Here is a 27,735-nt window from a genome sequence, read left to right as displayed (position 1 = left end):
GGAGTCTGCTTCTCCCTCTGCCTGAGTTTCTGCCTCTTTCTCTCTGTGTCTCTCATGAATAAATAAATAAAATCTTTTAAACAAATAAATAATTTCAAAATTAAAAAATAATAAAAATATCTTTTTATCGTGTTGAAATCAGGATCCAAAGGCCACAAACTGCTCGGAAGATCTCATACACTCTCTTCTAATCTAGATAGATCTTGCCTTCGTTTTTCCTGTGCTGTGTATTTGTGGGTGACACCGGATCGCTTGTCCTGTAGAATTTTCCGCACAATGGACTTGGCTGGTTACAGCCTGCTGGTGGCATTCAATGAGCTCCCTCCACCCTTATTTCCTATAAATTCAGACTTTTATCTCAAGCAGTGGTTCCCAGTCAAGGGCAATTTTGCCCCCCCGAGGACATTTGGCCGAGTCGTCTGAAGTGGGTCTTGGGAAGCTCTGTGTTGGGGATGGAGGCAGGGCCAGGGGTCCCTCCCAGAGTCCAAGTGTGCACTTCTTACATGTCCCACCCGGAGTGGATGGCTCCCCTCACTTTGAGCCAAGTCACCTTGGACTAGCAGGCCCTGTGCTGTCAGCATCACCAGCTGCTGGTTTACTGCCGTCATTAGGGCTGCAGAGTGGTGAGACCTGTTACTTTTCGTTGTAATGCAGTTATGATTTTTTTTTTGCAGTTATGATTTTAATGCTCCTTCGCACATAGTTCACAAAGGGCTTTCCCATCCAGGATGGAATAGCCAAAGTCGCTGCCATGCTGGAGGCAGACTGATTATCTCTGAGTGATTTTTCTCCAGATGAGGAGACGGGTCAGAGCAGGGGAGTGATTTGCATAAGACCCCATAGGTCAGCAGTAGCACCTGGCTAAGCCAAGGGGTGGTCACCTGGCTAGAGCTCCATTCACATCAGCATGCGGTGCTTATCAAACTGTAGGGAAGGGAGCAAATGCCACGCCAAGCCTCTTTTAAAAGCTATAAAAGTTCTAGAAGACTATTATGCATCAGCTGATTCTAAAATCCCTATCCAACCTCAGCACTGTTCTATGCGCGACACAGATGGTGGCCCTGTTCACATGCCTTTAGGCTCCCTGCTACCTCCAGAGTGAACCTTTCCCAAGAGACCTTCAAAGTCCCTCACAAAGTGACCCCTCCCGACTTCGTGAATCAGGGCCCTCACCCCCACCATACCCACCTGGACACCACTGGTGAGACTCTGACAGACTAACCAGAGATTCTGGGGTGGTTTGACCAGTTGGCTTTGGTGGCCACTGCAGAGGGAATTAACACCTACGCACCACCCATATGTGCAGGCACATTACTCCTTCTCAGCCTGGTGGTAGGTCTTACTTTTCTAGTTTTGCAGAGGGAGGAAACTGAGGCTCCGGAGGGCAAATGGCTTACAGAAGCCCACATGGCAAAAGCCAGAGCTAATGAAGAGCCCGGCAGTCTGGCCCCAGTGCTGGGCTCCACCAGCTGCTCCGCACAGCCACCCTGTCCACAGGCCTGGGGGGGTGGGGGGGTGGAAGCTCCCCACTGTGCACCCCAGCCATTTTCCAGGCCTGGGGAGGCTGTGCCCAGGTAGCGGTGTCCCCAACTCTCCAGGATCTGTAGCCAAGCCGGAAAGCCAGAGGCTGCCATGAAGGAAATCACTTTGTCAGCAGCCCATTTGCAGGGTGATGGGTAGAGATGGAGCCTCGTGTGTCTCTCCCAGATGAAATGTATAATTTGTTCTGCAGGAAGGGCCCCACCCCCCACCAAGTGTATAGAATGGATGGTTGTACCTCCCTCCTCCTCGTGCTGGGCCCAGAGATGTTGCATGACCTTGGCAAGGCTGCCCAGCTGGTCAGGGCCGAGTGACCCCAGGGTCGGGTGGGGTGGAGGGACTGCCTGGCAGGGAAATCTGGGGGGTAAGACAAGGAAGAGCCTTCTGATGGGGAGGGCTGCCTGGACTCACACCTTCCTTCAGAGCCCTCGAGAATGGTCGTGGCTCAGGTGGGCTGGAGAGACCCTCTGAAGTTTATCTAGGAGAGATGAGAGAGGACATTGTGAGGCCTTCCTTCCCAGAGAACTGGGGCCGCAGGAGTTTTACTGATTTAGAAAAATAAAATGTATTACTAGCATCGGGTTTATGGCCTAGCACATAGTAGGATTTTGATACTTATCTGTTGATTGAATGTTTTCAAACTCTATTTGTGACCAAGGTCCAAAGACCTCTTTTCCTAATTAGCAGCTTAATGCCAAGATGAAGACACCCCAACCCCAAAAGACCTCAACTTGCAGCCCCCATTTCCACTGTGAGGACTCACTAAGGTCAAGGCATGGCAAGTCATTAGGCAGCAAGGCTCCACCACTCACCAGCCTCACTCAGATGACAGTGTCACACATGATAGCATTAAGCCTGGGGGAAGCATGTGCGAGTGGGGGACCCAGGCTCAGCATGAGGAAGTCACCCAGAGGTCCAGGTGTCTCACTTCCTCCACCACTCAGGAAGGGGAAGTGCAGGTAGGGGGTGGGAGTCTGGGCACATTGGAAAGGTGGGGAGAGAGCAGGGGAGGAAGAGCCCAGAGGCACCCAAATACACGAAAGAGGCTCACCCAACACTCTGGCTAGGGCCTCATGCCCTGGGGGAGCTGCCCGGCAGACATAGTTTTCCAGGGCAGGGCATTGACACAGGTACAGGCAGGTGTGTGGGGCAGGGACCAGTGGCACGAGTGCCATGCAGTGCAGAGTCAAGGACCAGGCCTGCTGCTATTGGGTTTTGTTGGCTGGGGATCCCCAGTGTCTCTGAGCAGCTCCCAGGCCTGTGATCGCTGGGGGGGAGGGAGGCCTGGGAGCTTGGGCACGGCCAGCGGTCTAGCAGGAGAGTCACAGGGCTGGCTGGGCTGTCCGTTATCGCTGGCTTGCAGCTTGCGGTTTGTGGGAGGATGCCGTGGGTATGTGTGACACTTGTGACCGACAGGAATTGGGGCCCCAGGCCTGTAAGAAGAGCTACAGTCAAGCCCAGAGAGGGGTGAGGGGCTTGCTCAAGGCCCTCAGTGACCCCTGGGAACCCTGGGGTTTGGAGTGCTCGGGCTGGGGCCCCTTCAATGCTGCTTCCTCTTCGGCAAAGGGACAATGTACCCTGAAGCCGCCCCAGGCTGGACCAGCGGCCTCTCCCACCAGGCGTTGGGGTGCCCTGTGCTGTCCCCAGGCCAGGCCTGCAGTGGGTCTCGATGAGCCCTCGAGGGGACAGTGGGACAGGTTCCTGTGGAGGCTCTTCGCTCTGCCTGGGGATCTGGAGGAGGAGGGACTGGGGCGATGGAGGAGGGGAAGCCACAGTGGTGGGAAGGTGGGCCCCAGACCCGGGAGTGAGGAGCCAGCAGCAGACTCGGCCCAGGGCCTTGGACGAGACGGGACTGCTGGGCAGGGCCCTGAGTGGGGGGGCATATGTCTGCATGCTACAGCTGAGGCAGCAGGGGTGTCAGAGCAGGAGCCCCCAGGGGCCCAGGAGCAGGGGCCCAGGGGACAGAGAAAAGCGTGTGCAGGGGGAGAGGAGGTGGATGGGGAAAGCTAGGCATGCCCACTCCGGAGCTTGTCCTCGGGCCAGGGGAGGAGGAAGCTTTACCTGCCTGTCACCAGCCTCCCTGCTGGAATGCACAGCTGGGGGCACAGGGCTGGGAGACAGAGGAGGACCAGCTCACCTAAGCCTTCCCGTCTGCACACTGAGGGCTGTCGTCCCCATCGGTGACTGCAGGGTGGGTGCGGGGAAGGCAGGGCCCGCTGGGTGGCAGGCCAAGGGCCGGGCCTCGTCCATCTCCTCAAACAGGTCCCCTGGACAGGAAGTGGCAGACCCAGGGTCTGGCTGAACCCCAGTAGGCCATGTGCCTGTCCCTTTACCCCAGACTTGGACACCTGTTGTGTTGAGCCCCGCCCCCACCCTCCCAACACCACCTGGGACTGCAGCACTCAGGGGCACAGGTCTCAGCAGGGCCTGACCCTGAGGCAAGCAATGCCCCCCCAACCTTCTGTGGGGGAGAAGAGGAAAGAAAGAGGCAGCCTGTGGATGTGATTTGCTTCTGAGAGTTACCCACTGAGGTGTGGCAGCTTCTCCTTTGCACTTCCGGCTTTGCTTCTTTCCTGGCCACACCCCCAGGACACCCCCAGGATGGGACCACGTCCCGCTGACTCTGTGTTCTGGCTGCACCACCGTGCTATCAGCTTTATAGACCCTATGGGAGGTACTGTTGTGATCTCCACTTACACGGACTTGGAACCTCATCTCCACCTTTCAGCAGGTACCTCAGTCTTCCCGCCCATAAAATGGGGCAGGTGCACCTACTTCACAGGGTTGTCCTGAACAAGGCCGAACGCCCGGAAAGATGCCCTCCCCTCCATCCCTATTACTAGCAGACATGCGGTCACCATCCAAGCGGTTACGTGGTGATGTCACTGCCAGTCACTGCTAGTTCAGTAAAGTGGGGCAACCGTCCCTGGCAATCCTCTACCCACATCGGTGACGCAAGGCTAGTGGCGGATTCTCAAGCAGGAGCTCCTTTCCTGGACTCTGTGCTCACAACAGTGCCTTGCCCATGATGCCATCCATCCACTAGCTGCTTTCAAGTTCCTAAGATAGCCATGCAGACACAGGCCCCCCGGGCACTGCTCAGCCACGCACCCCACGTGCCCAGAGTCTGCCAGGGGTGGCATCTGCAGTGACAGGAGCAGCAGCATTAGCCAGAAGAGCAGTGGCTCTACACCTAGAATAAATATTTCATTTAGGGAGAGGGCTCTAGGGGCACCTGTGGGGGGGGGCTCCATCAGCTGAGCGTCTGATTCCTGATTTCAGCTCAGGTCATGAGATCTCAGAGTGTGAGATGGAGCCCCATGTAGGGCTTTGCGCTCAGCAGGGAGGAGACTCTCCCCTCCCCCCACTAATTTTTTTTTTCCTAAATTAAAAAAAAAAAAAAAGAGGGCTTTACACCAGTTGGTTGAAAAGGACTAAGCTGTGATGTCATGATTCCTGGAGACAGAGCCCAATTTCCAGGTGACTACATGCACAGAGCAACAATCTAGCCCAGTACCCCCACCCTGCTCTTGCAGGTGTGGGGCACCGCTGAAGCAAGCAGGCTCACCACAGTCAAAGGGGGCCACAAGACACCCCTCCTATGGACCAGCGAACGCTCCCACGTAGGGGAACACCTTGCTGCACAAATACCCTCCAGTCCTGCCTCAGGTGGTTCCGGGAAGGGACTGCGCCCTGCCACCTCCATCCAATTGGGCGCTGCTGCCATACCCAGAAGCGAAGACTCAGGTTACACCCAGTCAGTGACAACAAGTGACACTGGGTAGCTGGCCAACTAGCTGGCAGACAAGGAGGCTGAATCCTTAAGCCTTGCTCCCTATAAACAATACACGTTTCAAAGGCCAACTCTACAGGGGCACCTGGCTGGCTCAGTTGGAGGAGCATGGGGCTCTTGATCTCGGACTGTGAGTTCAAGCCCCATGTTGGGCGTACAACTTTAAAAAAAAAATCAACTCTAAGTATATGGGTTCTAGAAAAACACAAAGGCGTAGTATCTTCATGCTCTTTTAAGGTGAAGAAAGCATTTAAAAACATGCCCACACATCCCCAAAACCATAAACAATAAAGAAGGCTAAAACATCACTGAAATGCTTCTGTGTAGAATCCACTTGTCCTCCGCTCCGGATGAAAGACAAATGCTAACCTGAAAATAAGTACTCGCCTCAAATAACCAACGCTGAGAATCAGCTTGCACATGATGAGACAAAGGAGGTCCGACTTCCAACAGAGGCCCTGGAGGACCTCCTGGTTCCATGCGATGCTGGAACATCGTGGTGTGCAGAAGGTAACCCACAGGCTGCAGCCTCCTCTTGGGAGCAACTATACCGGGACACACGTTTACAGGTGTCCGCAGAAGTGCTACTCAGAATGCTGAATACACAGAAAAGGAACACTCTAAATGCTGATCAGCGAGGAACCTATTAAATCTCTGTAACGGAGTAATAGAGCTATAGAAAGTTCCCTACACCTACAGTCACTGCCATGAAAGGACGTCAGAGTGAAGACCTATTTCTCAAGTTGCAGAAGAGCCGGTGTAGCATCACCCTGTGATACAGTGCCCCACAGACGTTCAGCTGTCTAGAGAGGCGCTGGGCACGAATGGTAGCAGCTACCATCTCTGGGTGATGGACACGCAGATGAGTTTTCCCTTATACTTTAAAAATACACTGAATTCTCTTTCTACAATGAAAATTGATCGTGTTAATATATAGAGACTTGTTTTCCAGAACAAAAGGATGAAGTTTCGTCTACACCTATAAACAAAACTGCTGTGTTTCTTGCAGGATTCAGGTGGGAGGTGGGGTGGTGGTAGTGGTATGTTTGAGGGAAAGTGACTCATTCATCAGCAGGTGCCCCCCTCCTTTTCCAGCAAAGCAGCATGCCAGCATTTTGAGCAATGCCTGTGCGAGCTAAATCCCCTTCATCCAGAATGATGGGACTTGTGCATCTCTATCTTATCCTGGCGCAGGTAGTTAAGACAAGGCCGAGGCTCTTTATAAATGATTCTTTGCTATGATAAATAAAGACAACCAACTGTTTTTCGAATTTTTTATTTGGTGTTAACTCCACAAGAAAACAAAAAATCAGTTACTCTGGTGTACGTGAAATCAGAACAATACAACCACGGGGAAAAAAATCTCAGCCCAGGAATGGAAAACGGATACTTCAGTGCTATGGATATGCAATGCGCTTCATACCACAGTGCGTTTCAGCGTTTTGCCAACTTTTTAAAAAATGCTTTTTCTTTATGATCATCCATTCACAAAACTAAAAACCACACTTTCAACTCTGTTGCTGAAAGCCTCAGGGCTTCAGCCACTTAGCTATGAAAACAAATAAATACATAATCTGGTAGTCCCCTTGCCCATTTATAATCCACCCCCACCCCCGTGGAAGGTGCAATGTCCTCCTGCCAGTGCGTAAGGAAGTCGGCACCCTTGCCACCTGGAGCCCTGTCTTGATAAAAAGCAGCTGTCCAAAATCAACTGAGCTAAAGGTTGTGTCTGAAATATATTTATTTGGTCTCTGCTACATAAGCAACGATTTCTAGAGTGATCGTCACTGTAGTGATTTTAGGAATTTACAACTTCCAATTCTTTTTTGCCCTTGCTGTTAAATTATATTTCAGTGCAGATGCTAATCACTTTTTAGGAAGCTCCCGGAAGAAAGAAAAATACATAAAACCTTATAAAGTCTGTAAATAAATAACAGCAACATAAACCTTACACGCACACACACACACACCCGCACACACACATACACACACGCACACTCTTTAAAGTGTCAAAAGATGTGCTGTATAAAAACAAACCCTGACATGTGGTGAGATCCAAGCCAACCGTCCATCAGGTTTCTCACAGTGAGGACACACAGAACCCGGGGTGACTCCACAGCTTTGGAGTCATCTGTGTTCTCAATTACAAGATAGGCAACTGAACCCAGGGCTCAAAGCAAATCATACATTTCTCAGCCACTCCAGCTCCCAGCTAGTGAACGGTACAGGTGTACTGCCTGCCAAGATTCATGGTGAAGCTGTCTCGTCCACGTCAGGCTTTCCTGCCGTTCCTGGTGTTACAGACATGCTAAACTGATTTTACACATTAGGTTTTGTTTGTTTTTAAATAATGAGCTGGTTTAAAAAGAAAAACAATTTGGTTTTACCAACACTGCTCCTCGTAGCTTCACCTGCTGCCCAGTGGCGTGAAAACTCGAGGAGGCGGCCGTCCTGAGTGGACAGGACTCGCAGGAGATGGACTGGCTGCTGTGCCCCCACAGCAAGTGGGAAGCCAGTCCCATGAAGCCATCACACGGGTCTGGGAGAAATGATTTCTCTGCCCGCCCCCAACCCACCACATAGAACTTGCCCAGAACATTCTCTCAAACACAAAATGAGATCTATGCTCTACTAAATCACAGCCACAACGGCGGCTAGCTGCAGCAGCCAGGGCTTCTTCGGGGTGATGAGGTGGCCTTTACTACATGCCAAACCTTTGTTATTTTGAGTTCTGGAGGCTTCAACTCAACGGCGGTCACTAGAAAAATCATAATTTGCCACTAAGACCCTCACCACGAATGACCCCAAAGGGGTGTTTTGGCGTATATGTAACTGCAACTTCAGAGGCTAGGGGTACACTCCTCCCCTGCTTTGCCTCCCCTGCTACCCTACACCCCACAGCCGTGGCTCCTCCAGTTAGCCAGAAAGTCACAAACCATAGTATCGTCCATGATATTTCGGGGGGAGAATCCTAAGATAGAAAACACAGTATTTTCTAAGTCTCTAAAAGCACACCTTGTGGTTCCTACGTCAAATGTACATGAGAGCTGATTGAATGAAGATCGTGGATGAGTCACCCATGCTTCCCTTTGGCCTTCAGAAAGGCCCCGATCCATTGCAGGGGGAGGTATTTATGTCCCAGTTCTGAGAGAACAAAGCCTAAAGGTTCCAAAGCTCGAGTCTCTGGAGAGCGGAAGTGGTTGCGGACACCGCGGTGCTAAGGTGACAGTGACCCGGCCGCCGCAGCAAGGACAGCAACCGCGGCCAAGATGCGGAAAGCAGGGATGCTTCTAGACAAGCACATGCACACCCATTCTGGATTTGACAACACAATCTAGTCTATTTCAAATAGCCAAGAATTCAACAGCTTGGAAAACAAAAAAATCTTCAACAGGATAGCTGTCCTCAACTCTAAAATAAGCAAGAAGAGAAAGATAACTGCTGATCTGAATCAGTTAATTGAAGAAGAAACCTAAGTTGTTGCTTTAGATTAACAGGCCTCACAAAAGGGTAATTTGCCATCACATATCGCTCTCAAAAAATAATTTGTACTACTCTGCAGGATTAGAGATGAGTTCGAGAAAAGAGCTCCTCTTCGCCCGGGTCCGCCCACTCGCCTCCGCCCTCTGAGCCGGAGCCCTCTGAGCCGGAGCTGGTGCTGGAGTAGATCTTCCTGTGGAAGCCGTTGGATTTTGCTCCGGCATCTCTTTCTCCTGCACACCTCGCTTCATAAACAGAAGACACCTGGGATTAAAGGAACAGTGTTCAACAGATCAAAAGCCAGACTTTTTTTCAGAAGGGCTATGTGAATACAGAGGTTATAGAGCAAATCACTGGCTTTCCTGGGAGAGCTGAAGAGTATGAAGCATCTCACAGCTTCAAAGCAAAACCCACCACACCTCAACTTCATGATCTGTGAAGGGTCCAAAGTCCTAATTCTGTATGTTCAATCCCTGAGACAAAACGTTCCACATGTGGGGGCTGCACAAAACCAACGTCCGGAGCCAACCATAGGTGGGGGCCAGGCCGAGCACACAGAAGCCACCAGGAGGTGGGCACAGCCACATCCTCCCCAGGCTCCCATCCCGGGAGAGCCCCCAACAAGCCAACTGACCAACACAGTTTCACGCTGCGGGGTACACCAGGTGATGTGGCCGACGGGGGAGGCAGAGACAGGACACACACACTTCAGACAGCTGTGGCAGGGAAGGGAGTTCTGAGAAGTGTCCTCACCGGAAGGCTAGAAAGCAAGCCTGTGCAAAGAACAGCCAGAGCTTGCCTGGGAGCCTGGGGGCTGGGCTGCAGAGCCAGAGTTCTAAAAACTCTTTATTGTGTGGGATTGTCCCCCACACACCAGATGGTCAGCATCTCTGTCCCCCCCGGACACTGAATGCAAATGGTAGCCCCTCCCTAGTCACAGTAACTACCAAGGCTCCCCCAGCCCAGGCAGAGTAAATTAGCAACACCACCCTCCCTACTCCATAGCAACTAGTAATGCTCCTCCCACCCCCGAAGTGATTAGCAAAGCCCCCTTCCCTCACAGTGACCAGCAACATGCCACCCTGCCCCCCAGCCAGTTAAGTAACCAGTGACATCCCCCACAGTCACAGTAACTAGCAATGTCCCAAACCCAGAGTAACCAGCACCCCCCAATCACAGTAAGTGGCAGCACCCCTGTCCCCCAGTCAGAGGAACTAACAACACCCCCACCACAGAAACTAAGAACCCCCACCCACCTGTCCTCAGAGTAACCAGCACCCCCTAGTCATAGTAACAACACCCCCTACTTCCAAATGGCAGCACCATCCCTGTTGGGACCCCGAGGCAGCAGCAGAAAGACGGCCATAAGGAAGGAGGGGAGAAGAGAGGTGAGGCCAGAGGCACGCAGGGGCAGAGCACACAAGGCTTTTGTGGGCAGAGTGCAGTGACAAAAGGCCATTACGGTTAGGAGCGGGAGTCGCGGAGTCCTAGCTGAGGCTCACAGCTCAGGTCTGCACTTGGCTGCATGGCTGCATGGCCTTGACGACCGGGTCCCAAGTCTGTGCCGAATGGTGGGTGCAGTGACGGTACCTGTTGGGCGCTGTGAGGACTGGCAAGGGAATGCTCAGCCTGGGGCCTGGACAGGGTGTGGGCGATGGAAGGAGGTGCAACGGCTGACCGGTGGGGCGGGCAGGGCCGGCAGGGCCGGCAGACAGTGTGTGCAGGTCACAGAGGCCAGAGAGTGGCCCCCAGGCTGGGGTGTGGCAGCAGGGGTGGGGCGGGGTGCCGCAGGGCGCCATTCATCAAGGTAGGGAAGGAGAGGCCCGTGGGCGCCAACACTGTAGGGTGCTTTGGGGGAAAAGCCCTCATAGGACATGGAGAAGAGAGATGCGTTCCCTCTGACCCATCCACCTGCCTGCCTGATGGGGGCTCCCAGGCCTGCTGGGGAGGCAGGCCTGCAGAAACCCAATGCAGCCTGGTGCCGGGGCTGAGACCATGGTGCCACACTGGGCAGGGTCCATCCAGGGAGCACCCCAGATAGGGGGAAAGGCCTCTCTGGTGGTGCCCACTCAAGGGCTTCCAGGGGGAGTGACAAGGTCCGGCTGGTAGGCAGAAGTTCCCTGTGGCAGCATGGGGAAGGACAGACTGCGGGGAGAGAGGACAGGGGTATGGGAAGCCTTGGCAGTAAGCGGACGAGTTGGGAGGCAATGCAGGCGGGGGCTGAGGGCCACAGAGCTGGGTGGCCTGGGATGGCGGACAGGGGGAGCTCCCAGGGCTCCCAGGCTCCAGCCTGAGTGGCAAGGGGGACGTGGCCGTTAGTAAGTTAGTAAGGAGGACAGTCCACTTACCCTATTAAAATCTAACAGACGCTCTTCGTTACTGGGTATGTCTTTACCATCTGGACACTCTTCTATACCATTCTCTCCCTTGGCATTTGTATAACATTCTTAATCATTTTGAATGGAGAAGGGAAAAGAGGGAAAGGGGGGGAGATTTCATTAAGACACGGTTATGAAACATACATTTTTGTTTCATTTTTTGCTGAAAAGTCAGATCAATCAGGTCTACCAACACTTTGGAGAGCTGAAGTAGTCACTTAAAGCAGACACAGTCGCAGCCAACCAGCCAGGTATGCACGAGCAAAATGCTATGCCAACTTAAAAAGTCCTTTAATAATCTGTTTATTAAGTTTTTTAAAAAAATAGGCCAGCATAACCAGACATGCCTGTTATCCCACCATGAGACATTCATTCAACACACACATATTCACATCTGTAATGGGGTAAGCCCTAGGAACACAGCATAATCACCAACAAGGCCCCAGCTCACAGGGGCGTACAGAGGATGGAGGGAGGCAGACGATGTACCATATGCGTGTTCATCTAACAAACAAACAAAGAACTTCAGACAGGAGGAAGTGCGGTGGGGAAGACAAAACAGGGTAAGAACCTCGTCCGTTCCCCCTCAACTCAACACCACACTAAAGTCCATCTTTTCTGTATCTGCAGAATAGGGAAGAGAAAGGAAGCTAGTGGTTTGAGTAGGTGAGCAGCCCACAGAAGGAGATGGAACTGGAAGCTGGAATTAGAAGGAATCAAATCAATCACTTAGTGCAAAGGTTCCCAGCCCTGGGAGCTTAAGGCAAAGTCTACGAGCCCAAGGAGCAGAGCTTGCCTGAGATCCCAACTGAACTGGTCTGGGTCAGGGTCCAGGGGTCAGCAGTTCTGTAAAGATCCCAGGTGATTCGGAGCCACAGCCAGGGCTAACACCCACCAGGCTTAATCTACACCAGCACCCCCCTGCCCTGCCCACCCACTCCCCCAGCATCCCCTGCAGCTGCATAGACACAAGGATGAGAGAAGAGACCGCCAGCAGACCTGATGTGGACCCTGGTTTGAATCACTGAGTGCAAGTCCTGTAACGGCCCCAACTGAGCATCTGTTTCCCGGCGCCTGTGGTCCAGCTACCATGAGGCATTCAGTGAGATGACAGGCTACTCTTGTGTGATACCGGAGAGGACAGGACCAGCACTCAGTGACTGCTGTGCCCTCCTACCATTGAGTGCTGTGCTGGGCCCCATCATACTCTCCATGACTTCTAGCCCTCTCTGCCCGCCTCAGGACCTCAAAGTTAGCAGCTCAGGTTCATGACAATTACACGGGCTCTGGGACAACACAGACGTGAGTGGATCCTTGGTCCTGCGACTCACCAGTGATGGGGCTTAGCAGATGACCATCTCTCTGAGCCCCAGCTCCCCCATCTCTGAAACGAGGCAACCATCTGCCCTCATGGAGTCCTGTGCAAGTCAGAAGAGGTGACATGCATACAGCCTCAAGGATGGTGCTGGCACACTTGCTGCTAACCAAGAGCCCGGCATGCTCATCTGCCCTGGGCTCGCCTGACCAAGCTCTCATGGGCCCCACATGCCCAGCTAGCTAGTTACCCCAGTTACTTCCTGCGCTAGGATATGCCCCTGGACATAGCCAGCTCCCACCCTCCTCCCGATCCCTGCACTTTCCTGCCCTTCTTTCAGAATTCTGTAAGTACAAAAGGAGTGTATGACGTCACAGGCCTTCGGAAAAGGCAGTAGGGATTGCTGACAACGCTCTTCAAAAGCCCCCTTCAGACAGTTCCCATGTGCTAGGTGAGGACCACGTACCAGGCCTGTGCTATGCACACTCCTCTTCTTAAGTACCTCCTCAGGGAGGCACTATCTTTAGCCTCTTTTTACAAATACAGACAATGGAGACACAAAAGGGCTGGTCACAGCCCCAGGTCCACCAGCTGGCCGTGGAGGCCCTGGACTCTAGTTCCATTTTGTCTCCTGGGCCTATAACTGTTACCTATATGGTTTCACTGCTTTCTCTGTTAGACTAAAATAACACCCACACACTTACAATGAGCCTTCCAAACCTCTAGAGTCCAGTGCGTGAGCTGGAGAGACCACACTCGGGACAGACCCATCATGGCATAGAGCACGCAAGGCCCTTAGGCTCTGGCTGCTTGGTTCCAGGGGACCTTGTCCCCACCCCACTCTCGAACCGTTCCCCCTTGCTAGCTACACTACAGGTACGCCACACACATCCTCCTTCTGCACCCACCAGCGCTAGTGCCTGGGCACCTCTCCCTGTAGGTAGCCCTGGATGTCACAGGGCTAGTGTCCCTACTCCCTCTGGTCTGTGCTGGGACATGAGCTAAACAGGAGAATGGGATCCAGTCAGCTGGCCTCTGCATTCCCAGGGCCCCGTACCAGGTAGGACTGTCGGCAACACGTGCTACATGGCCACATGTGTGAATGCACAAGGCCAGCAGGGGGCGGCATTTAGGGCTCAGGCTTCTAGGCCCGATGGGCTCCCTGCTGCAGGGTGCCCAGAGAAGCCGCCTCACTCGCAGCCTCCATCCTGCCTTACTGTAAAAAGGGAAGGCCCCCTTCCTTCCTTCCCAGGGAGGCCAAAAGCTTCCAGGTCAGCCCCTGATTCGGAGAAGGACAGGGCCTGTTATTAACCATCAGCTGCACTCTGGTTTCTCCCGCTGAGTGGGCAAGAGGCCACCCATTCTCCTGGTCAACCTGCTCTGAAGACCACACGCCCCAATGCCCACAGGCTAAGAGAGTGAGGCTCAGAACGTCACCATCCCCACAAGGCAACTGTGCAGGCATTTAAAGCACAGTTGGGAGTTGGAGGTCATTCCAAAACCTGGCTACCATTATCTATCCACTGAGAGTTTCTCTATTTGCCACTTCACAATAAAAAAAAAAAAAAAAGCATCGAGCATGAACCTCCCCTTACAGCACGGACCTGGGACTGAGAGCCTAGAGTTGGGACGGACTCCTTTCCAGACTAAGGCTGCCAAGACTGCCCTCGACACACTAACAAAGCCAGAACTCAGGATCTGAAAATCATCCTAAACCCCCACAGGGCCCAGTCTTCCTTGACCCCTGGTGCTGCCTGCGGCCCCATCGTCCTCTCCCTCTGGCGGCAGGACTCTGGGGCACTCAGCCTCCCTTAGCTGTGCTCCTGTTAACTCATCTGTGACTGAATGCACCGGCACATAGAGTGATCTATGTTCAGGCCAGATTTGTGCTCCCCTCACCCTGGTGCCTCCCTGGGCATTGAGTGCAAACAGCTACTGTAGAGCATGAAGCTTCTGGACCACACTAAGCCTGAGCTTGATGGCTAATGCAGGATTCTGGACAAACTGCCAAACCTGAGTCTTAGATTGTCCTCATCTGAAAACTAAGGCTGACCTTGCACAAGGTCATGGTGGGGTCTATGTAAGAGGAAAGACAAGCAGCGCTCCATAAACAATAAAAGGCGACCCAAATATCAGCTAATGGTAGAACAGCAGGTCTTTCATAAATGCGGTTAAATAAACAAAGATGCTATAAATGAACACTCCTTCTATGCTGTCTTTCTGATCCAGCAAACCTCTGGGAAGGAGTAAGGCAAGGCAGGCTCTGGGGAAGGCATTTTTGGGCTCACAGAACAGGGGGAAGCAATCAACCCCATGTCCCCCCGAGTTGGCGAAGGCCAGGCTGCAGAGGGAGGCCAGTGCCAGCGTCCTGAGCACCAGAATTGTGCATGGCAAGGCAGGCAGAGAGCAACACCACTGGCTCCACATTAATCACAAATGAACTGGGAGACACAAAAAACACAAGGTCGTGTGAATACTACCAGTTTACATGCCCCTCTGGCCTTCGGCTTTAATGGCAGAGAGCCGGTCAAACGCCACAGCCCACGGTAGCCTGGGAGCCAGCCAGTAACAGTCAGGGCTGCCCTCGCCCTGGAGTGAGCCCCTAGCCTCTGCAGCCCTCACTCCTCCCCAGACTTCAGGAGTTTTTATAGCTGCTGGGTATGTCTACCTGGGAGGCTCACAGACCACAGTCATCTTCATCAAATGTGCAACTGCTCCATCTCCCCCTCCTGGTCCTCCCCTCAGGCCCCTCCTACTGCTCATGCCTCCCAGAAAGTCACTGAACAAGCCCTGGCGGTCCTCTGCGAAACCTCTCTGACCTGCTCTCAGATACTCCCCACTGCAGGGCCTGAGGCCAGGCCTCGACCATGTCCCTTCCAGAGAACCCACTTGTGGGGGGAGCTCAGAACCCTACTTAGTACCCTCCGCTTTTCAACCCCTTCTCCACTCTGCTGCTAGAACTGTTTTAAAACACACGCCTGACCTGACAGCCTCCAATCTGCAGTCTTTTCAATGGCCTTCCCTTCCTGTGGGTTAAACTTGACCTATATCAGCAGCACTCTCAAACCTCCCAATAGGCTTCCTCCGTCTGCCTTTCTGGCCTCAGCTCTAAGCCAGCTGGGCCCACTTGCCAGAGACCCTCTTGTCCTCGTGCAAGCTGTTCCTCTTACGGACTCTGCCGTTCCCCACCTTCCCCACCTGGGCAGCTTCCTGAAGATCCCCCTCACAGCTGATGACCCCTCCACCACCCCAAGATTCACTGGGATCCTGAATAGGTCTTGGCAAAGGTCGGTCCTTCTTATATGCATTTCCATACCTCTCCCCACATCAGGCTAAGGACAGGATCCAGTGCACACTTGTCTCTGTGTCCTCAGTGCCTGACAAAGGCTGGCTACACCAAGAGCCTCTTGGTAAATGCTTTTTGGACTGCTAATCATAGTGAAAGAATGCACTGCTCTCAATGGATTAGAACTCTGAATGAGTGGATGAACCAATGCCCCAGTATAGGCCTCCTTACCTTCACACTCTGGCGTAGGAAAGAGAGGAGAGTACAAGGCTTTTTCCCACCAGGTCTGCTTCTCTTGACTCCTATTCATTCCCTGAACATCAGTGTTCAAAACGGGAAACTGTTTAAACAAATACAGAAAAAAGTTTACAAACTTTCAGGATAAAGGAGAAAGTTCAAGCATTATTAATTAGGAACTACAAATCCTGGATTTTTAAATCAATGACTTGTTTTTTGTTTGTAACACTGTTCTAGACAAGGTTCATTAATTAATTTTCTTAAGATATTATTTTTTAGTAATTTCTATACCCAAAATGGGGCTCAAACTTATGACCCGGAGATCAAGAGTCACACACTCTGCCAACTCTGCCAACTAAGCCAGCCAGACATCTGAGAAGGTGAATTTAAAAAGCCAAAGTGTTCATAACATATAAAGGAAATTTTTTTAAGGAGCACTTATACTGGGAGTGGAATGAAGATCTTTAAAAAAACAAACACAATAAAATACTTACAAGTCAAAATATCCCCCCAAAATATCCCCAGGTAAAGGCAAATTTCTAGATTTGGGAAGAGCAGAGAAATAATGGAGCAGCCCTAAGTCTCCACTGGTATGCAATGCTCCAGAGAAGAGCGGACCGTCTCTTCCTTCACATGTTCTTGGGGGGGTGGGGGGGTGGGGAGGAGTCAAAGACGACGACACTGGATGATAAAAATCGCGTAGGCAGAGTTACCAAGCTACGTAGCTTTATAACCCAACTATGTGCTTTGCTGAGAACCAGAGGATGTTGGGCCTAAATATAAATAAGGCCTGTGGACACTGTATGCACCTCCTGCTTCAGAAGACACCTCACTCTGTGTTCAAGCTGAGAACCTGAGCAGTCTTAGCAAACAATGAACATCACTCCTCTAACAGGACTTCGTTCTTCTTACATGTAAATGGTCTTCCAGATCTAAGAATTTTTGATTCAATAATGTGTGTTTTTTATTATTTAACTAATGAGAAATACATCAATCCTTCATTTTTCACTTAATATAACTTGACAGAAAGAAAGACTCTTAAACTAGATACTGGGGGAAACTGTACTGTCTACCCAGAGTGGCCAGTTAACCTTCACTATGTTCTCCCTCAGCTCTTTCCAACAACAGTAGTCCATACCACGCTGTTATATAAGCAGGACAAGGCTCAGCTTCATGCAAATGAAGTCACAACAGCCAAGGTCTATAGCTAGCTCAAGGAAATTAATTGCATCTGACACATCATTCACAGAACCCCTAGACCTTTCCAGAAAGACCTTGGCTTCTCTATAAGGCACACCTACACTGTGAGATGACAACTTAGTGCTATTTGGGAGGAGCAAGAGGCCTCCTGGACAGAAAAGTTGCCCTCATCCCCAAAGGACCACTAAAGGAAGATGGACTTGGAGACAAGTTTCTACTTGCAAAGAAAACGTCCTAGGCAGCTGCGGAGCAATCAAAGTTTATTCATTCGTGCGAGTGCAGTCACACTGGTTATTGTGTGACCCTGTCCCAAGACCGTGGGAGTAGGGGCGAGGGGGAGAAAGGGAGGGTGGGAAACAGGCGAACGAGCAGGCTGGAGGGGTCAGCATGATCAGAGAGGAGGCTGGAAGCTGAGGAGACTAGAGGGGAGAGGCAGGGCCTATGCCTATTCATCTGCGTGCCTCAGGGCACCAGGCCTACACAATGTCTGCTGGCCTGAAGGAAAGGCTCGAGGGGATGCAGCTCCCTGATTCCCAAACGTCATCCTCCGCCTCCCCACCCTCACCTTGGGCTGAACCCACTGTTGAAGTCATGCCATGAAGTCATGCCAGTTTCTGCTATAGTTTTAGGATTTTTTTTCTGCATCCTCCCCTTGAAAGTCAATTCCAAAGGGAGAGACTTCTTTGTCCTGTTCTGTGCTACACTGAACACATACTCAATGAACCTGCATTATCTCCTGACATCATTTCACTTCGCTAGCTCCAGCTTCCGGGTTGCACAGCAAAGAGGACCAGGCATGGCTTAAGCAACCTCTATTGGACGCATGGACTTTACTTCTAGTTGGGGAGGACGGAGGGTGGAAGGGAGACCAGACGAGGACGCAGCTATGGGTGGGCCGGGAGCCTCTGCCAGGGCACTTCTCTCCTCTCCCCCAACAGCTGCTCAGCTCACATTCTCACCTGGACGCCTGTTTTCAGATGACACCTTCGCCGAGAAGCCCACCCTGAGCCCCAGCTTCTAGTGGCATGTCCTCCAAGCAGCCCTGAGCCAGCTCTGCACCTTCCACGCCTCTGGTCCACCAGCACACAATGTCATGGATGGCATGCCATCAGGGAATGTGACCTGACCAGAGACGGCTCTGTGCCTTCCTCCACACCCAGACTAGTGCCCAGACAGAGAAGGCTCCCCGCAAATACTTGATGAATGAAACCGTGAAAAAACAGAGAAGACACAAATTTAAGCCAGAAAGCCTGACCAGAAATGTTTTTAGCAACCGATGGGCTACTCAGAAATTCTTCAGAAGCTGGAAGCTGAGTATGAATGCTAAGTGCTCCCAGGTTTGGAAGACAAAGGTCATTGGTGTTTCTCTTTGAGTTCTACTCTGGGAAGAGCGTGGAAGAGTGGCCCTCAGCCACAGTCAGCTCCCACTCATCTAGGTCACAAAAGGAAAAGAAAGCCATTGTAAATGAAGAGCTGCAGAGGGCTGCTGAGACCAAGAAGAGATACTACGTGGCCTGAGTTTGCCTTCACTGACAGAAGTACAAAGCAGTGGAAAGATCGGACACCAGGCTCAGGGGCAGCAACTCCGTCCCTCTGGGCCTATGTGTCCTTCACAGTCACAGGGAGGGGGACAAAAATCCATCACAGGTCACTGTGGGCAGTGAGGGGGACAAGGTGACAAACCAGAGTGGATGTGACACTGGCACAAGTGGGCCAGGTGCCACAGTCCAAGGACCGCTCCCGCCATCCTCTCCACTCATCAGAACTTTCTGATGGCCACAACACACTGTCCTCGGGCACACTGGCTCCTCTCCTGGACTGGGCCACAAACTGAAGACAGCCCAAGTCTTCTCTGCTTTTCTGTGCTCTAAAGCACATAGCACTAAGTTGACAATAAGAAAATGACAAGAAAGCTTTTGCCACCAACTCATGCATGAATGGGCTCCCAAGGCACACTCCGCACCTTCCATTTTCTATTTCAGAAGCCAAGAACTAACTGCTGGCAGATATCCTGCACAAGTGAGAAACTTCAAGCCTCTTTGCCTCTGCTTATGCTCTTTCTTCTGCCTCTAGGCCCCCGCCTCCTCTCCCTTCTGCCCTGGGACCCGCAGGTGTGCTCAAAAGCCTCCCTCAACTCTCACCGCTAGGCGGGCTCTCCTCTGGGCTCCCACGGCATTTCTGTGCTCACCTCCACTATGCCGCCTACCCAGTTACCTACAATTGCATTTACCCAGATGCCCTAAAACGCAAGGAACTGGCTAGGTCAATCACAGTACATCTGTCCATACAACGTAACAGTATCCAGGAAATCAAAAAGGAAGGCTGATTAGGATAAAGTGCCATTTCTGTGAAAAGAGAAAAAAAGAGGAAACATTTGAACATGTCTTTGCTTCTACGTGCATAAATACCCCTGAAAGATGTGCCAAGACGCATGCTTGCAGTTGCTGTTCAGAAGGACCTATTCACTATGATATATATACCCTCTTATAACTTCTGAATTTGCTGTATGAATAAATTACCTTTTTCAATTAAATTATCTATTTACAAAGTGGTCTTTGTAGCTAGACTGAAATCTTCCAGGGTAGGGATGGGGTCTTGTTCCTAAAGGACATCTACCTTAGTGATGGGCATGTAACAGGTATTCAAAAAATGTTTGACTTGATTGAACTCAACTTTTGAAAAGAATCCATGCTTCTGGACACCAATTCTTTTAAAATGCCTACACTTTAAGGTTTTTCTTTTCCTTTTAAGCAAACTATGCCCAACATGGGGCTTGAACTCATGACTCTGAAATCAAGAGCTGGCCACGTGCCCCTAGAATTCTTACATTTTTAGTCTGCTCTGAAACAGAGCCTTTCATAGTGACCTTCACAACTGGGCTCACAGACTGCCCTCCCCCAGGAAAAGGGGGAAGAGGGCCCCCTAGACTGCCCAGACAGTGTTAGAGTGTAAAGGCACACGCTCTGGTCCCTTCTGGCCACTCTCCCAACCTTTCTGTAGTTCATCCATCCAGGACGTGAGCTCTGCCCCAGCCCTACACCATGCCACGCCACCCAGAGGCTGGGGCTGATGGGAGTGGCTACGCCAACCCTAGGAGACAACCCCACCATGTCCTCTGAGGACTTTACTAGTGGCTGAGACCTTCCAAGGCAACCCAGAAGTCTGATAACACATAAATCCATCAACATACTAGGAAGCGAAGCAATATGGCAGTGGTATGTAGAATCTCGCTTCTTCCCTCTGTTTCTTTCTTCCCAATCTGGAACCAGGTGAAATACAAAGTACATAAAGGAACATTCAAGGATAAAAAAGAGGGGCAATAAGCAAACAGATAAAGGCTAATGACATCACTGGTTTTTGTTCTCGGCAGCCGGGTTTTCAGTGTTTCGGCGGGACTCAACTCAATGATCTCTGGGCAGGCTACTCAGACCAGGGGCCCTTGAGTCATCTGTGGGGCTTCCTCCCACCACACGCACTCAGGTCCCCCCGGTACTGGCCCCACAAGCGAGGAAGGCACAGTCCATTTCCATAAGGAGCTTATAACCTAACGAGAGAAAGTACATAAATGACCCGTGAAACATGGAAAATGCAACAGAAAAAGAGGCACAGGAAGAGAAGAGAGGTGTTAGTTCTGATGCGGGGGGGGGGGGGGGAGGAGGAGTTAGGATGTGGGGTGGGGGGGGGGGTGTCTGAAGAGAGCCCCGCAGTTTGGGCAGGATTTAGCTATAGCGGAGGCGGATTGAGCATGCACAGGGCCAGGGAGGGAGGGAGGACATTCAGTGGCTCTCTGGCCACAAGCAGCATGACATTCAAGCACATCCAAATGTCTTTTAATCATCTGTTCCTGAACAAAGGCCAGGCACTGTTGATCAAGTAGCGGCTGAGAAATGGACAGATCGCTGTGTTCTGTGAAACCAGTTGTTACCTTCGGTGATATTCTTGCACACTCAATTTAACCTCAAACCACTTCTTAGAGATAGTCACAAAGGGTACAAGGACTCCCATTCACAAAACTACCATTAACCTTATCTTTGACACATAACTTCCATAGCTTTAGAAATATGCACTTGGTAAAAAGCGAGGTCCATCTATATATGTTCTGTAGGAGCCTTTTCGTTGCATTTGGATTGTGGGTTTTTACATGTACTGCCATCTGTCTTAGAGAACTCTATACAGATGTCATTTATTTTACATGCAAAACCTAAGTTCTAAACTGACCAGCGTTTCGGAAGCCATGTGACAGGGTTACAACCTAAAGAAACCATCCGCTTCTGCTCGTGAAGGGCGCGGGGCCTGCTGCAGAGTGACCCAGCACCGCACAATCCATCAGCTGTGAAGGCTGCAATGCTGGCATGCTCAGTTTCTCATGATGCATAGTGCGTGCATATGAAGACAAAATTTCCTATTCTTATGATTTTACAATGTCTTTTCTCTGCAAAAGAGGTCTATTGTCTAGTTCAAATGTATGAATGTCAAAAACCATTCTAAGTCCTTATGTAAAATCATAAGAATGTACATTTTCATATGCTGAAGCTAATTTCCCAATAATTCCACCATATCTTCCATTGCCTGATGTGGCTGGTCCTGCATTCAAGTCCAACCAACTTCAATACCCCCAACACACACAGACAACCACCTACCTCTTCCAGCTGTCCCGAAGAAACTGGATTATCTTCATAAGTGGGGAACTGACAACCTGCTTTGCAACTGCAAAAATTATTAATTTCTTCCTCGCATTGTGCCATTATTTTACAATTTGCTTCTGAGCTTTCTAAAGCAATTTCCAGAGATTCATTCATGCTACATTCCAAACACTGATTCTGCTTCCCCACCGGCAGAATCCCAGCTGATTCCTCCTGAGAATCCAGGGACGTCTGAGCACTCTTCTCCATGCCAGATTTTTTTAACCTGGGGAGGAACTTGCCCGACTCCAGCTCTGATTTTCCATAGTAATGGCCTTCTTTCTCGGCATCTTCTTCCAGCGGTTGGAGATCTGCCTGTGGGTCTTCAAATGCATCAACTTGAGAAGGAATGGGAATATTCGCTTCATCTTTCTCAGATTCAAATTCCGACTCACTTCCTCCCCCTGGGGACAGCTCAGATGCCGAAATTGGGCGGAAGTGAGTCCTGGGAGAGATCCGAATGGCCCGGTACTGGGTTCTGTCAACGCCACATATCCTGGGATGAAACACTTCGCTGTCTGAATCAGAGCAAAGGATGGATTTCGGTTTAAAACTAGGGCTGAAAGAGGCAATCCCTTCGGGTTCAAACGAACACTCAACGTGAAGAACTTGGGAGAACGGATTGCTCAAGTCGAAGGAAGAGAAGGAGTACTCCAGCCCAGGATCTTCAACCTGAAAGTTACCACATGCTCCTAGTAGGTCTTCATGGAAGATAAAAGAAAATCCTTTATGTAATCCGTTTTCCCCACTCCTCGGCTGATCGTTCTGTTCGAACGACACAAAGGGCTTCCATAACTGCCTGTGACCAGGAGCAAAACTGTTCCCTGGGGTCATGAAGACGTCTGTCCCAGCTATGGTCACCACGTCGGAAGCTGCACACTGTAACAGACTCCCCTTGGCGTGGCTGGGCGGCACGACGGCCCACTCCCCGTCGCTACTAAAGGTTTTGAGCTCTCCATAAACTCCTCCGAGAATGAATGTGTTCTCTTTGTCTTGGGCCACATCCCAAGGTTTAGAGGGTGTGGTATAGTCTCCACCGTCCACCTTCGACAGCTCCCCGGAAACAAAAGCTCTCTTCTCCAGGCTGTCTTTCTGCCCCTCCCACAGACGGTACTCGGACCTCTGCACAGCCTTGTGAGGCTCCCGCAGGGTCTCGGCCTCGGCCTCAACCTCCAGGCAGCAGCAGTAGCTACTGACGTCTGGCGGAAACAACTCCTCATCCGCTCTTTCCACGTCTGCCGTAGCCGATGCCCCATCTGCCATCTTTGTCCAAATGTCTTTAATAACCCCTGAGCTGTAGCCACCTCCATGTGGACCGCTTTCACCACACCCTCGTGCAGTTTCCAAGGTTTTGTGTTCCGCCTTTTGCTCTAGCTGAATACCACAGACAGATTCTAGTTTCGATTTTTTCTTGAAAACTAAGGTAGGAATTTCTCCTAGTGTTCTACTGTTTTGCTGGCAAGTTTCATCTTGCAAAAAATCTAGAAGTTCTTCATCTACATAATTCGACGAGACTCTAGGAACTACGTAATTAATATCTTCTGTGTTAAACTGTGTGGACTCTTCAAACTGAATATTTAATGTCTCGTTGTCTGAACGTGTTTCTTCTGAATGGGACCATGGGCTACAAGTTCTTGTTGAAAGATTAGAACAGTGTTCATTTTCTTCAAAGGCACTATTTTTGGTCCATATTAGCAATCTAGACTGGGTTTTCCCAAGCGTATTAGCACTAGAATCTGTATTTTCATTTCCCAAGTTGAGAGTTTCAAACGAAAATGGTAGAACAGAATTACTGCATTGCACTTCAAACACTGAAAAACACGAGTTTATGCCAGATCCTTCATTAATATCTGAAAAGAGCTCCTGATTGCCAGCAAGCAAATGCGGATTGAGTGCTGTGCTGTCCAAGATCGGAGAGAGTCTAATTGGAGAATCTCCTCCGAAACTCTCTCCGTCGGCATCGCCAGAGCTGGATGAACAGCACTCCCAAAACTGAGCCAGATTGCTGAGGTCATGCAGGAAGAAGCCCTCAGCACCCGCAGAGCTGGTGGAGTCTGTCCATATTGCACGTTCCCCTTGCAACTCCATCCCATCTAACACTATGCAACATTCTGCCTCAAAATCTGTTTTCTCTTTGCTTTTTTGTCGAATCATATTCAAGATCCGACTTTCTCCTTGCATTGTTTCTGAGGCACCAGGATCCAACATGGATTGATCAATATCCACTTCATAGAAGTGTGTTAATTCTGATAGATGAATATCATCCAGATACTTGTTGTCCTCTGGGAGAGAACAGAATGAGGTCCCAGTGAGGTCAATATCCTCATCGATAACTGCAGGCATTTCTACAAAATGACCATCAATGAAAGTACCTGCTGCGAGGTATGTTTTATGAATATTATTGTTGCTGATACAAAGACCGTGCACTGATTCCGACAACTCTTCCACTGCCTCTGATGCCAGATCACTCGTATCCTGTCGGTTTCGGTACGTGGTCTCTAGTTTACTCTTCCTACTCAAAGGAACAAAATACTCAGCGATGGGCTCGGTATACCACAGGGGTTCCTCTTTATATTCTCTGTCGTTTCTGGTCTCCAGGGACAGGTCTCTTCCTTCGGTGCTTCCAATGTCCCTTCTCGCCGGGTCCTTCAGGGGCCTCTTCCCACGCCGGCAGAGCGGCTTGATGGAGCCCCCGCCACTGCCGCTGCTGCTGCCCCCCACAGGCACGCCCCTCTCGGCCCTGTCGCTGGCCTTCAGCGACAGCCTACTTGGCCCATTTCGCCCTTTTTTGCTTCGAATTTCTCGGGTCTTGTGTCTCACTTTCACACACTTCACGGATGCTTTTAACTCTCCCTGATGGCCACTCGAGCTTGAGCCTGCTTCGCTTGAGCCAGAGGACCAGGAGCGAGGGCGAATCTTCCCTTCGGGCTTGTGTCGGATCTGCTTTTTGTACAAAGCAGGCTTTTCTTCCACTGTGCCGTGACTGAATGTGTTCTCCTTCTCGCTTTTACTTTTGCTCCGGGTTTTCTCGTGTGCAGTGGTGGGCACTTCGCTGCTTCTTTCCCTGATGGCTTCGCCTTCACTGTTGCAGTCCTTGGGGGAGGATGTGTCTGTGCTAGCTGGTGGGGCTGTGGATGATGAAGAAGAGCTAGAGTAAGAACAGACTTTAGACTTGTTCCACACAGTCATGATTTCCTGCAGGCAAACTGGTTTCTCAGACAGTGGTGGGAATGCCTCATAGTACCTGCAAAACAGAGGACAGAGTTCAGAATCAGGCACTCAGATGTGCGAGATACAGCAAAACCACCTTCCCTCCCAGGCGGGGCAACGGGCTAGTTCACTTTAGCAGTCAACATTTACGTCATCCACAAACTACCAACTTTTAAGAAAAATGAATAATACAGTGAAACATGCTCTCTGTTTAGTCACATGTATCAAGCACCTTTATTTATGTTCAGCACTGAGGTGAGCACTAAAAGAGTATTTAGAAAATAGGGAAGAGGACAGGTTTTATCTTTAAAGTCGTCGTTTTAACTAAGAAGTCACAAAGGACAGATACAACACAGAGAAAAGAATGTAATCTCCAGAGGAAATATCTGCATTTGGATCTCAGTTCACGTCATTTACTATGCATGTGACTTTAAGCTCCTCATCTGATGTCTAGGTCCACATTCTCAGCTTTGAGCCGGTGAGGACAGGACTTACCTCATGAGGCTCCTGGGAGCAGGGGAAACAGGCTGGAGAGCCTGGGCTCTGAAGCTGCGCTCCCCGATTATGAACCCTGACTCTGCCCTGACCAGGGTGACCTTAGGCATGTGACACAACCTCTCCATGGCCTGCGAAACGCAGGTAATACTATCATCCACCTCACAGAGCTGTGATAGTACAGGAATAAATGTACAAGAGGAGCCGGAATATTACATGGTGGCTGTCACCACACGAGTGTTCTCAGGAGAAATGCCTGGCATCACACAGGCCCTCAGAGACAGTAGGGGTTATCGAGGATGTTCAAGTATTCAGAAAAGAGGATGCTGGTGCAGCCTAGAACCACTAGAAAAAGTGGACCACAGCAGAGCCTTGACGCCCCAGAAACAGAGCAGCTTAGGGAGTACTACTTATGAGGCACGGGAGTCTGTATGTAGACACAAAACCGGAGGAAACCAGTGAGTACGGGAAATGCAGAACAGTAAAAGTCAGGGAGGCTGCTTTTAGAGGACTTGATGACAATGAGAGTTTCCAATCTGCCGAGAAGCTGGTAGCCATCACAGATCTCAGACCAAGACGGGTTGCCAAAGCAAGAATCTAGAGTTGGGTTGCCTACCAAGGGGACTGTCACTCTGGAGTCAACAGTCAAGGTCACACGTGAAGTGATAAAAGGCCATGTTTTCAAAGGGTCTACACCTGATTCTCCTTTTCAGCCTCTACTAGAGCTGTCTAATAGAAATACATGGTAAGCCTCACATGTAATTTTTAAGGGGTCACATTAAAAGTTTAAGAAGAAAAGGTGCAGCTAAATTCAATAATGTATCTTATGTAACCAAATACATCCATCACATTATCTTTTTGGCATGTAATTGGTAGTTAAAAATATTAATGTAATATTTTACATTCTTTTTTATACCAAGTCTTTGAAATCTGGTGAGAATTTACATTTATAACACATTTCAATTTGAAGTATAGCCACATTTCAGGTGCTAAATAGCCACACGCAACTTATAGAGACCATGCTGGACAGCACAGGTCCACACCAACCAATAAAAGATATAGTCACCTTAGGTTCTAGAAGTTCAGAAGATGCAAATAAAATGTATAGTAAGGAAGTTCTGCTTATAGTGAAGCTGATTTTACTAACCATTTACAAAGAAAGAAGAGCATCTTCAGGAAACAACCTTGACAAGGTCAATGACTTGCCCACATTTCTTTGTAAGCGGCAGTAGACACTTGGTCTCCTTGTATGTAATACACTTTCTTGCAGCTGTCTCCAAAGACTGGTGTGACTGCACATGAATGGACTTTAAATAATAACCTTGCCTGCTCCATTCATTTCACAAATATTGATTCAGTATGTATGATAAGGATAGAACCATCTTATCTACCTCTGAATTCTCAGTGCAAGCACATAGTAATTGTTCAAGTGTTTCATGAGTTATTAGATATGAAACTAAATACAAGACAATGAACAAAAACCGAAAACCACACAGCAGTTATTAGTCTGATTTTAACAAATGCACACTTTATCACTGAATACAATCTTACATACATTTCCACTTGATCCTTTGCTGTAGGGGATAATTCTGCCTCTGGAGAGGGAGACCCCTCTAACTTTTTGTGAATCTTCTCTTCTGTTATGAAACAAAAAATTCAGAAAGATTTGTCTTTTATCTAGTTAATAAATGCTCCTGTTTTTAAAGTTTCTCAAGTAACTTGTCAGAAATTACACAGGCTTTGTGGCTTAAAAAGAACTCTATACCATCTGTCCTTTTAATAAAAATCTATTTCTTCACAGCACCAGAGGGAATTCTCTAACTTACCCATAGGAACAATGGGCTGGAGGAGAGAGCTATTCACCTCATCACTGATCCAGTGCTCTAGAGGCACCTGATTAAGAGACTGAAATCCTCTATTAATTTCACCAGGAGAGAACATCTATTGAGATTCTCACAAAATTCTGCACCCATGGACTCTGCACTGCCTCATCTTGACTGATACCGATTTTAGAGAAAATCCAGTTCTCTGTTACAACATCTAGGTGAGCAAGGGCTGTGTGTCAACTAAAATAAAAGCAAAGGGCTATATGTTCAGCTTAGCTCATGGTACTGCTTTAG

General features: G+C 50.1%; 1 protein-coding gene across 12 annotated transcripts in view; it reads right to left on the bottom strand.

The window, feature by feature from the left end:
- Positions 1 to 1,628: 1,628 nt before the first annotated feature.
- The window catches only part of KIAA0232 (KIAA0232 ortholog), a 94,041-nt gene continuing 67,934 nt past the window's right edge, over positions 1,629 to 27,735 (bottom strand). For 5 of the 12 annotated variants that reach the window (XM_072802704.1, XM_072802734.1, XM_072802723.1 and 2 more), the window contains 6 exons: positions 27,171 to 27,252; positions 21,869 to 25,154; positions 20,419 to 20,487; positions 16,023 to 16,131; positions 11,161 to 11,258; positions 6,593 to 9,076 (listed from right to left, as the gene is read on the bottom strand). In XM_072802704.1, the coding sequence (XP_072658805.1) occupies positions 8,897 to 9,076; positions 11,161 to 11,258; positions 16,023 to 16,131; positions 20,419 to 20,487; positions 21,869 to 25,154; positions 27,171 to 27,252 (3,824 nt within the window). In that variant the 3' untranslated portion in view covers positions 6,593 to 8,896. Of the gene's footprint in view, positions 2,018 to 6,592; positions 9,077 to 11,160; positions 11,259 to 16,022; positions 16,132 to 16,182; positions 19,574 to 20,418; positions 20,488 to 21,868; positions 25,155 to 27,170; positions 27,253 to 27,735 lie in introns of those variants that run through there. The other 7 variants (XM_072802736.1, XM_072802741.1, XM_072802731.1 and 4 more) reach the window with 7 other exon arrangements.

This window comes from Canis lupus, chromosome 2 (assembly GCF_048164855.1).
Source record: "Canis lupus baileyi chromosome 2, mCanLup2.hap1, whole genome shotgun sequence".
NCBI classification, from domain to species: domain Eukaryota; kingdom Metazoa; phylum Chordata; class Mammalia; order Carnivora; family Canidae; genus Canis; species Canis lupus.
This window is presented reverse-complemented; position numbering and strand designations above follow the sequence as displayed.